General features: G+C 41.3%; 2 protein-coding genes across 2 annotated transcripts; one reads left to right on the top strand and one right to left on the bottom strand.

Annotated features, from left to right (window-relative positions):
* Nucleotides 1–139: 139 nt before the first annotated feature.
* On the bottom strand, nucleotides 140–5,415 carry LOC148903739 (calsequestrin-2-like). Its single transcript, XM_089008008.1, has 11 exons — nucleotides 4,767–5,415; nucleotides 4,607–4,691; nucleotides 4,450–4,550; nucleotides 4,183–4,291; nucleotides 2,070–2,143; nucleotides 1,867–1,997; nucleotides 1,757–1,802; nucleotides 1,427–1,481; nucleotides 1,245–1,345; nucleotides 719–793; nucleotides 140–649 (listed from the first exon to the last, which is right to left on the bottom strand). The coding sequence occupies exons 1-11, from the start codon at nucleotides 4,998–5,000 to the stop codon at nucleotides 449–451; spliced, it is 1,212 nt and encodes a 403-aa protein (XP_088864134.1). The 5' UTR covers nucleotides 5,001–5,415; the 3' UTR covers nucleotides 140–448.
* Nucleotides 5,416–6,024: 609 nt separating this feature from the next.
* poglut1 (protein O-glucosyltransferase 1) lies at nucleotides 6,025–11,105 on the top strand. Its single transcript, XM_089007936.1, has 11 exons — nucleotides 6,025–6,112; nucleotides 6,476–6,560; nucleotides 6,686–6,829; nucleotides 6,911–7,046; nucleotides 7,130–7,251; nucleotides 7,342–7,401; nucleotides 7,517–7,616; nucleotides 7,713–7,771; nucleotides 8,810–8,977; nucleotides 10,388–10,444; nucleotides 10,527–11,105. Exons 1-11 carry the CDS (start codon nucleotides 6,040–6,042, stop codon nucleotides 10,681–10,683), a joined length of 1,161 nt encoding a protein of 386 aa, XP_088864062.1. The 5' UTR covers nucleotides 6,025–6,039; the 3' UTR covers nucleotides 10,684–11,105.
* Nucleotides 11,106–11,948: the final 843 nt, after the last annotated feature.

Below are 11,948 nucleotides of genomic sequence, written 5' to 3'. Positions count from 1 at the left end.
TGACATGCAATGAATCAAACCAGCAATTTTATTGATTTATTTGGGTGGGGTAGGGTTAAAGTGGCAACTAGCACCACAAAAGGTAGCGGTGCAACAGATTGCGAATACATGTTCAAAAATAGTCATCAAGCTGTTTCGGGTGTTGGTGGTTTGTTATTTACTTTAATTTTGTCTCATCACTAAACGCTAGCTTAATGCTAACACAGAATGCAAAATGGTCATACCATCTTACAATACTCACAGACATATTCTTTATCCTCTGCAAAATAAACACAAATATTAATGCGGCTTAGTTGAGACATTATAAAGTACCGTACTGTGCCGCTATTTTCTTGAAAATGGTTTCCAACATTATGTTATTTCCGTTTTTCAGGTTTCGCATATAATTTCCAAGTGCTAACATAATTTTAATGAGAATGAAAACCAAAAAGATAAAACGGCCGCGGGCTCAGTCATATAGATCATCATCTTGGTCAAGGATGTTGTCTTCTGTCAAGTCATCCTCAAAGTCCTCACGGTCATCTTCCAAGTCGTCATCATCGTCCTCTGTATTAACTCTGCCCGATAGGACGTCCTCGATCCAGTCCTCCAGCTCCTCAGCGGTTGGTAAATCCTCATCGTTGGACATGTCAAGCCACACGCTGTCTGCCTGGAATGCACAATGGACCCCCTCCTGTAAGCTCTGCTGACCTGTTTTATTAAAGTGAGTTCAACTTACATCTGTGACGTTCACCACACCGATCTGAGGACTGAACAAGTCCAACTTGAAGGTCTTTTCCCAATAAGTGGTGAGCTGGAAAATACAAGGCAAGATTATTGCTCACGTTTGAACAACGTTGTGATGTGTTTATCGTAGGTGGGAAGTCAAATACAGTGTGTGGAGGTCATGAGAAAATCTCAATCTTCAGGTTTCAAAACAGTTCCAAACTCTAAAATTCAAGTCTGGTTGTCGTTGGATGACTTGTGTTGATTGAAACCTAAATTCACCGCCCCTCCAACTAAAGCTTACCGCTTCCCAAGACCCCATAAAGTAGGTCTAAGCCCTGTTACACCCATATGGATTTTTCAAATCTTAAATAAAAAAATACAAACATAAAGAGAGAAAATTAGGTCAGGAAAGAGTCAAAACAAGGACAAAAAAATGCCCAATTGTGTTTATCTGTGTACCGGATCTCCTGACACTGAACAACACCAAAGTTCATCAGAGCTAAATACTGTATATTAATCACAAAATGACGACGCACCAGAGGAAAGTCATCAGGGTCAATCCAGACAATGCTGAGACCCGGGTTGTTGGTGTTGTCTCGAGCCACATCCTTTAAGATCTCCAGAAATTCATAACCATCTGGGAACAAGGGTGTTCAGGTGTGCAACCATTTATACGTTAACACTTTTTGGGACTAAAGGAGAGGAAACGGTTTTCAACCTGGATCCTCTTCTTCGGCAAATGCAACGATGTGGATTCCGTCCATGTCGTCCTCCTGGGGGTGAGAAAAACGTGGTGTGATTGCTGGTGTGCAGTAGTGATGGGAAAACGAAGCTTCATGAAGCACTTGAGATATTTTTTAACTCCTCTAGGTGGTGCTCTTGGTTTAAATGAAAATATTAGTACAAAGGAAATGTCTTTAAAATCCACTGCATCTTTAAACCAAGAGTGCCATCTAGAGGAGTCAAAAAACGTCACAGGTGCTTCATTAAGCTTCACTTGCCCATCACTACGTCACGGCACGACTACTGGTAGCTGAATTGTATTTACCCATGTCTCAAACATGTTCTCTGCCCGTAGCTTCCTCAGAGTTGCCCTGCAAATGGCACATAGGAGTCAAAATCCGCCCCCGGGTTTGATCAATCCCACATTAATTTCACCTTCTATGTTGATTGACAAAGTCCACAATGTCCGACTCCGACAGCGGCCGTCCAGGCAGGACCACGGGCTCCTCCATGAATGGCTCGTAAAAATTCACCTCGTTCATCTTGAGGGAGAGATGTTTGGCCACCTAAAATGCATCCCCGCTTCTTCAGAGAAGGCGCCGTCTGACGTCAACGCGACAACGCACTTTTGCACTTACAGATTTATCAAACGTGGCAAAAAACTTGATGTAAGGTTGAAAACGCTCCGAGGCCTCCCGGAAGGCTTTGTAGTCTAAGACCCAGGAAGAGAGAGTCAATAAGATTACAGATGTTGTCATTTTTCTTAACATTTGTGGAATGCACCAAACAAATTAGGGTCAAAGATTTAGTTTGTCTTATTTTTCAAGACCCCATCATATTCTTAAATCCAACTAAACATGAATACAAAGTACACTGCTCATTGCCATCCATTTTCTTCCACCTGTCTGCGGCCAAGTAATGATGGGAAAAACAAAGCTTCAGGAAGCACTTGTAATATTTTTTGGCTCCTCCAAATGGTGCTCCTGCTTTAAATGTAGAGGTTAATGCAAAGGAAATAGAGTAAAGTCTCGTTATATCGATATTCAAGGGAGTCCGAAAAAATATCGATATATCCGACCTTGTTTGCATGTAATTTTCTCCGTGCGTGCATAGAAATAGTATCGATATAACCGGGACTATCGATATATCCGATATCGATATAACGAGACTTTACTGTATCTTAAAATTTCACTGTATCTTTAAACTAAGACTGCCATCAAGAGGAGTCAAAAACATCAAAAGTGCTTCATGAAGGTTCACTTGACCATCACTTAGGGTAAGTCACAAGGGCAGCAACCTAAGCAAAGAAGCCCAGACTTCCTTCTCCTGGCTCTTCTGAGGTGTTCCCGAGACCCCCCACTGTCCCTTCACTAGGCCAGCCAAGAGATGCTCAGGTAAGTTCCAGTTCTTTTCCCAGAAACATCTCCTCAGAAAAGAACGCGGTAGGCACTTGAATAGATGCCCGAGCCACCTCACCTAAGCTCACTTCTTTGCAGGGGAGCATCTGCTTGACTTTGGTACGCCTCATGGTATCTCTCAGGAAGCGTTTGGTTAGCCCGCAAAGTGATCTACGATCTTGTTCATTTTGTTATAAACCAACAGCTTGATGACCAGGAGTTGAGGGTGGGAAGTATCGACTGCTAAATTGCAAGTTCTTCCCCATGACAGGATGATAGAGTTTCTCGTGGATGCCGGTTTGAGAATTACTGCCTTAAAGGACAACTGACGTCTCCGGACAAGTTGTGTCCATAATTTGTAAAATGGCTTCAAATGACTCCTACTGAGTGTATTTTACAAAGATTCCACCGCTATATTTTACATTTTAAGACTCGCGCTGAATATTCAGGAAGTCTTGTTTTTGAGTTGGTGACGAGTTCGTACGTGACGTCACTAAAGGACCGCCCTTTACCGTAAAAAAACACGCATTGTAGCGGTCCTTCCATCACGTCAATGTATTTTGCTGTACTTGTTTGTTCCTGGGACCTCGTGTTGCACCCAAAAGCCGCCAGAAAGCCAGAAGAGGGCGTCCAAGCACCATATAAGGAATTTATCAGCCTGTGTAAACGGAGGTGGCCACAAGAGGTCGCCATTTTGTGCTTCTTTTTTGGGTGAGAGATTTTCCCCCAATGTTGCCTCAAAATGGCACAAATAAATTCTTTAATCGGTTGCAAACATGTATGCTTTCCTCTTCAGAACTATTTGAATCATATTCATAACTGGATGTGTCACAAGAAAGCATATTCTCCGAATCTGAAGCCATTGTTTTGATTCACTAGCAATGCAAGACGTCTTGGCGTGACGTCACGAACTGGGGGGCGGGACTTTCTGAAAATGCCCAATTCGCAGCTCAATTTTTTGCAGATTTTGGACACTAAGTCATTTTTATTGGTGTTTCGCATTTGAATAAAAATATCATACTGTGTGTTTTGGGTATTTTAGATGCTATAAAACGTTTTTCTGGTGTCAGTTAAAAAACAAAAAAGTGACGTCGGTTGTCCTTTAAGACTACGCTGTGAAATATCACATCGGAACCACAATGAACCAGATCGCAACTTGTCTCTGTCATAATTTCAGTTTGAGCAATTAGCTGGTGAACTAGATGCTATTTAAAGCCTCTCACGGGAGAAACTACAGGGTAAAATCTGTAGAGGGGGGCATGGTCGAGATCCCATTAAAGGTCTGTTGGGACTCAACAGGGAGCGATTGGAGGACACCATTTTTTTCCTTCTGTTTGACTGGTAAGAAACGAACATAAATCGTCTCCTTTGAAGTAACCAATGAGGCGAATGTCTTCTTCTATCCTTTCGAAGGCTCTGAGCTCCATTGCGTTGTTGATTATTTCTACCGGGTCCTCCAGCACCTGCAGAAAGCGGGCGGAAGGAGGGGGGGCGACACAGAAAAAAAGCTGCAAGGAATGCATACAAATGTGAATACATGTCTATATCTAGGTCAATGGTGCGCATGCAAACACACAACTTGCGGGAGTTGTAACGGTAGCTTTGTGTGCAGTTCACTCACATCCAAGAGGAACTCCACAAGAGTGTCTGCCGAGAGTTCTCCGTCAAACTCAATGATGCGATCGTCCTTGAAGATGTACAGACTTCCCACTTCTTCTAGGCCTGCCCAAAAATCGTTAAATAAGAGAACTGCCACTGTTCCGTGCAAAATGACTTACCTAGCTTCTTGGCCACTTTAGCATCCTTCTGAGCATCCACCATTCCAAATCCAATGTTTTTGTTCTCCAGCACCTGAGCTGTCAGCTAGGTGGTGATCACATAAACCTGTTTACAATGCGCTCGTCCACGCGACGTCACTTTGTGGCCAAAGCTTCTCACCTCCAGGACCAGCTCAGTCATCTGGAAACGCTTCTGGAGGCCTTTATTGGCAGGTACAGGCTCGTGGTAGAACATACATAGCAGATCAAATCTCCTCAAGGCTTTTTTGTAGCTGCGCTCGTTGATATCCAGCACTCGGTCCCTGCCATCAAAGTTGGGGAATTCCAGACCTTCCTCTGCGGCGCAAAGCACAATAAAATAAATGCAAAGGGTACAAAGCAGAGTCAGATGCATTTCCGTTCCTGTTGTCCTGCTGGGAAAAAAAAAATAACTAGCAGGTATTAAACTTCTAAGTTCTAGAACAGTATTCAAAATTGCTTGCGTGTATCACGGTGGCTCCAGTTTATGCTCCTCTCAGCTGTCGCTCTCTACTTTCTCTATCCACCTGGGCTTACTCTCCTCTCTCCATCATCTAATTGCATGTCACAGGGGGACATTTTTCTCCTCCTCCTCACCCATTTTCAAGACAGATATTCATGATGACGATGAGTCTGGCTGTCGGTCGGTCTGTCTGTCTCCGGTATACTATTTGTTTTTGTATTTACATTGTATTTATAAGCACCTTTCAAAATTCTCAAGGACACTTTACAGTCACAGCATAAGAAATTTCTCTGCGGGTGAGCAGCGGCAACCAGACGCGCAAGCGTTCATACAACCTGGAAATAATGCATACTCACAACACTAACCCATATAAACTGGTCATCGAAATAAAGTGAAATTACTCACTATTTGATAGAAACCCATATATACTGCATTTGCAGTGATTTTTTTTTTTTTTTTTTTTTTTTTTTTGTGTAACTTATTTTCCCCTTGTGCGTTGACAGCCTATGTGTGGGTCCTACAAGTTGAGTGAAAATGACAAAAACCCAGACACTGGAGTGGACACATTTTTGCACATCACCTGGCAGGGAATTATTTAAAAATATACATTTTATGTAATCTTTATGAACAATGTACAGTAAATGTATTTCTAGTACGTAGGTATTGTAAAGTGCTCTTTGAATACGGTTATTCGAGTTTTTTCATGCTCTGAAAAAAAAAACATTTTGGGTTAAACAAAGAAAACGAAAGTAAAAATCAATTGCGCTAAATGTAATCCAAATAAAGTGAACACATTTCCGGTCAAAACGGTTGGAGCCAACCGCTTCGTTTTTACGGTAGAAAAAGTCTTGCGCTGGACATTACCGTAATCCGTGTGCTCAGGCAGAAGTAATCGACGCCAGATGAACACACGGCTTTTCCAATCTCAGACATAGCTTTCGAATCGAGGAAAATGGAGCTCTCCTGTTTGTGGGTCTTTGTATTTCTACTACAAGGGTGCATTTCATCCCTGATTTGTGAAGCAGGTACCCTACTGTGACTTTTTATGGCGACTTTGTACTTAAAAAATATCCAAATGAATTCGTTTTCTCTACCTTTAACTTTCCGTAGTCTCATGAGCTCGCGAGCTAGTTAGCTAGCTCCGAACTAACCAATGTAAACGATAGCTACATCGAATAACCATTCGGTCACCGTATTTTTTAAATACTCGAGTATCTCGGTCTCGTTAATATTTTAAAAACTTGTATCAGATTTAAAAAAATGATATATGATATTATTAAATAACAATTTTAGCAGTATTATGTAGTCCCAAAAAATCTCGGAGCAAGAACCTGATTTTATCTGCAAAAGTATTCATGCATTTCTTTGCTCTTTCTCTCCTTTTCCAGGCAAACAGACAATAAACGACATGATATCCGAAGCTATTAAAGTACATACTCCGTGTAAAACTACCAACTGTAGTTGCCATCTAAGGCGAGTGTGATCAACAGCTATTTAAACAAATGACAGTATGATTTTATTTCTGATGTTACTTTCACAAATTGAATCCTGCCTGACTCACAAAGCCCTTTGTAATACGCACATTTTTCTTACTGCAGGGTCTTGCAGCAAGACTTGGCTTCCTTTCAACAAGGAATTTCAGAGAATCTCATGACTTCGACAATCCAAAAAGGGATTGGCACCCACTACCAGATTATTGGACATAAATTGTACAGGGAACATAACTGCATGTTTCCAGCTAGGTCAGTTCTGCCCAGTAACAAGCATGCACTCAAACCGCAATTGTGTCCTTTTTTTTTCAAGATTTCCTTTTGTGTCTTCAGGTGTAGTGGGGTTGAGCATTTCATATTACAGGTGATTGATAAATTACCGAATTTGGAGATGGTGGTAAATGTCAGGGATTATCCTCAAGTGCCCAATTGGGTACAACCTACCTTGCCCGTTTTTTCCTTCAGTAAGGTGAGTGTGAACACGAACTCGGGTTGCAATGGGATGAGATATGCAAAGGCAGCCAAGCGTGTGTCCGTATGTGTCATGAGTAGACTTCAGACTACCAGGACATCATGTACCCAGCTTGGACATTTTGGGAGGGCGGCCCAGCAGTGTGGCCCATATATCCCACCGGACTGGGACGATGGGATCTAATGAGACAGGATCTTAAAAAGTAAGCCCGAAAGATGTTTTTGTGCAATCTGCGCGTGCGTACGTTTGCCGTCAGTTTAAAGTCAGGTCTAATGGGAGGATAATGTTTTAGGTCTGCAGCTCAGTGGCCATGGAAGAAGAAAGAGTCTAAAGGTTTCTTCAGGGGATCTCGGTGAGTACCGATTTTTTTGCATAATAGTGAATTTATGATTGATTGATTTAAATAATTGGAATTATATTGTTATTTTCATAATGACCTAATCTTGCCCCTTTGTCTCCATTGGTAGAACGAGTCCGGAACGTGACCCGCTGATCCTTCTTTCTCGAGAGTTGCCAGAGTTGGTCGATGCGGAATACACAAAAAACCAGGCCTGGAAGTCTGACAAGGTTAGGGTCTTGTTTTTTTTTTCATATTTTATCTTCGAATTGGACTTGAAAATGCATCGTGTGTTAATGTTTCAAATGCTGGACTTTTTATTTTAGGACACTCTCGGGAGAGCACCAGCCAAAGAAATCCCACTGGTTGACCATTGCAAGTATAAGTAAGTCAGATGTACTGCGTTGATAGTCATATTTTTTTTTCATTTAAAGGACAACCGACATCACTTTTTTGTTTCCTAACTGACATCAGAAAAACGTTTTATAGCATCTAAAATACCCAAAACCCGCAGTATGATATTTTTAGTCAAATGCAAAATACCAATAAAAATGACTTAAAGTGTCTAAAAAGTACTTCAATTTGAAACCGGAAGTGGCCAGTTTCAGAAGGTCCCGCCCCCATATTCGTGGTGTCACGGCAAGACGTCTTGCCTTGCTCTAGAATCAAAACAATGGCTTCAGATTCGGAGAATATGCTTTCTTGTTACTCATCCAGTTATGAATATGATTCAAATAGTTCTGAAGAAGAAAGCATACATGTTTGCAAACGATTAAAGAATTTATTCCGTGTCATTTTGAGGCATCAGGGGTGGAAATGTCGCACCCAAAAAAGGTAGAAAATGGCGACCAACCTCAGTATGAGGAATTAATCAGCCCGTTTCCACAGTCTGATAAATTCCTTCCGTGGAGCTTGGTCGCACTCCTCTGGCGGCTTTTTGGTGCAACACGAGGTTTTCAGACCAAACAAGTGCAGCAAAATACATTGATGTGATGGAAGGACTGCTACAAAGTGTCCTTTTTTTTTTTCGGTCAGGGGCGTTCCTTCAGTGACGTCACGTACGGACTCGTCACCAACTCAAAAACAAGACTTCCGGAATATTCAGCGCAAGTCTTAAAACGTAAAACATTGCTATGTGCGGTGGAATCTTTGTAAAATACGCTCATTAGAAGTCATTTGAAGCCATTTTACAAATTATGGATACAACTTGTCCGGAGACGTTGGTTGTCCTTTAATTGTTGCACATTAATTTTTGACCCACCGTAATGCGATCGACATGTCCACCACACAGTTCGTTGTAGAGTTTTTGTTTTCTCCCCGTGCTTGAAATTATTAACACCGAACACACAGTTTGTTGATGATGAGAATGACTTACGTTTTTGGTACCCCAATGAACAGCTTGTGTTCTCTTCTCCTACCTCAGATATTTATTCAACTTCCGAGGAGTAGCGGCAAGCTTTCGTTTCAAGCATCTCTTTCTTTGCGGTTCGCTGGTGTTCCACGTGGGGAGCGAATGGCAAGAGTTTTTTTATCCTCAGCTCAAGCCTTGGGTGCACTACATTCCCGTGAAGCAGGATCTCTCCGATGTCAGGTACTGGCCATGCTGCTAAAATGTCTCCATTTTTTTAAACAATCCTGTTTACTGGGTACTGATAAAAATTCAGGATTTGGAAAAACGTACAAACTGTTTTTAATCAGCTGCCTTTCAGTCTTTGTTTGGGAATTACAAATGATTTCAGGGGCTGAATATGCACACAGTCCATTTGTACATTGGTACCTCTACTTATGAAAGCAATGTTCTGGAAGAAATTCACTTCACTAGAATATTTTGTAAATCAAGACGCGTTTTCCATGTAAATACCCTCATCCGTTGCAAGCTCTTCATAATTCAGACATAAATGTTTCCAAAACTATAACAATGCGTCAACATATGTAACAAATGTGTGTTATGATTCGATTGGATTGAATTGGATGTACCTATATTCGTCTCACAGTGGGGAAATTTACATTTCCCAGCAGCAAAGCTATGAAAGGAAGAGGAAAGAAAGAAGTAGAAAAAACAAAATACAGGAGCTACTGGAAAGGCAGCCACTCTACAAATGATTGCACAATAAATGAGAGTTGTGCATAATATTTCAAAAAATGAGTAAAAATGATGATCATTTAAAGGATAACCGACACCACAATGGCTTCAGATTGAGACAATATACAATTTTCTTGTTACACATCCAGTTATGAATATGATTCAAATAGTTCTGAAGAGGAAAGCATACATGTTTGCAATCAATTAAAGAATTATATGTGCCATTTCTAGGCAACATTGGGGGAAAATCTCTCACCCCCCCAAAAAAAAGAGGCACGAAATGGCGACTTGCAGTGGCCACCTCCGCTTCCACAGGCTGATAAATTCCTTATATGGAGCTTGGATGCCCTCTCCTGGCGGCTTTTAGGTGCAACACGATTCTCAGTCCAAACATGTACAGCAAAATACATTGACGTGTTGGAAGGACTGCTACAATGTTTTTTTTTTTTTCGGTCAGGGGGCGGTCCTTTCATGACGTCACGTACGGACTCTTCACCAACTCAATCACCTGAATATTCAGAGCGAGTCTTAAAACGTAAAATATAGCTATATGCGGTGGAATCTTATTAAAATACGCCCAGTAGAAGTCATTTGAAGCCATTTTACAAATTATGGACACAACTTGTCCGAATACGTCGGTTGTCCTTTAACTATTTATCTAACTGCATACACAGACACATAACGTTAGTCGAGATCCCTCTTAGCCAATGGGATGCCAGGATGACGCTCGGAAATAGCAAATGGCATAGCGGCTATAAATATGTTGCATTCAGGAAACTCGGAATTGAGATTACCAGCCCATGATTGTATTTTTTTATTATTTTATTTAAACATATTGCATGAAGAGACATTCATAAGTAGAGCGACTACCATATTTGTAATCAGTTTAACATGTCAAAAAATGCTTTCTGTTCACAGAGAGTTACTCCAGTTTGTCAAACAAAATGATTCCTTGGCGCAAGAAATTGCCATCAGGTACTCTTATTGGTGAAACAATCTTTCAGTTTTTCCACAGCGGCACTCGAAACGATTGTTATTTCTTGTCCTCGCTTCGCAGAGGCATGCAGTTTGTCTCAGAGCACCTGCAAATGCAAGATGTTTCCTGCTACTGGGAACAACTCCTGAGAGAGTTTAGTCAGCTTCTCACCTACCAACCCAAAAGACGGAACAACTACAGTCGGATAACGCACAAGCACGGCAAGACTGAGCTATGATCAAGAAGCGGACGGCAAGCAGTCCTGAAGGGAAACTAGCGAATGGAAGTGGAGCGACTGGTCAATCTTTAATTTTTTTTCACAAATGTGTTTTTTTTTCTCTTAGAAACAATGTTCTGATAATTATGAGGAAGCTAAAGGCCACATTGCATGTAAAAGCATCAGAATCATCTTTATTGCCAAGTACGTAGAACACACAAGGAATTTGTCTCCGGTAGAAAAGGCTGCACTAGTATCATAAAAAAATTGAGAAAAATGGAGGCACTATACAGTTCTATTTTGATTACTGTTTAGAGAGTTAATGGCTTGGGGGAAGAAGCTGTTTAAATGTCTGCTGGATTTGGTGCACATGGATCGGCATGACCTTGAATATGTTGTAGTATTCACATTAAAGGCTGTACAGTTTGTATTTATTGAACAAATGTGTTCATGTTTGTGCATTTGTGTTGCTGTGCGTCGTGTGGAACAGATACGGATTGTTTTTCACCATTTTTGGCCACGGCATTCATGAAAAGTCAAAGTCAGCTTCATGAAGGAGGAGTACTGTTTTTGAATGGGAGGAATGTCAGACACCATTTGACTGTCATCGCTGGACAGGTCGATGCTGTTAGACAGTCTGCGGCTGGATGGATACATGGCTTGAGGAGCCCGTGATGAGAAGAAATGAGCGTCAGCGCAGAACGCCGATGCGTATGTGGAACTGTCGCAGCTTGGAATTGAAGCGGATTTAGGTGGGACAGGAGATGTGAGACAATCTCGCTTTGTCAATGGATGCTACAGCTTCGTGTTTACTTTCAATATTTAGCTTGTAGCAAACGTGCACATTCCACCATGACGTCCCTGATCCACTGGTGAAAGGCTGCTTTGATCCTCTCCTTTTTCATCTAGAATTGCTTCATGTCACAAAGAGGATACAGAAAGTGCTGAAGGATGATTGACTCTCCGTGTCTTTGTGTTATCATATTATTTATTTCGTTTTTTTTTTCTTTTGACTTCAATATGGCGCCGTAAGAGTGGCTGCCTTTCCAGCAGCTCCTGTATTTTGATTTTCGACTTCTTTCATTCCTTTCATAACTTTGTTGCTGTGAAATGTAAAATATATCCACTGCGAGACTAATAAAGGTACCCTGTAAACCCATTCAATGTATCGAAAGACACATTGTGTTTACTCAAACAAAAAAGCGGTGATGTTTCCGGTCTAAGTAGAGAACATCCAATCTTTTTAAAAAAAGTTTTTTTTTGACAATAAAATTTGCAGTACTCAA

This window comes from Hippocampus bargibanti, linkage group LG01, assembly GCF_051943395.1.
Source record: "Hippocampus bargibanti isolate YZ-2025 linkage group LG01, ASM5194339v1, whole genome shotgun sequence".
Classification (NCBI taxonomy): domain Eukaryota; kingdom Metazoa; phylum Chordata; class Actinopteri; order Syngnathiformes; family Syngnathidae; genus Hippocampus; species Hippocampus bargibanti.
Note: the sequence above shows the minus strand (reverse complement) of the source record. Positions and strands in the feature narration are given on the sequence as shown.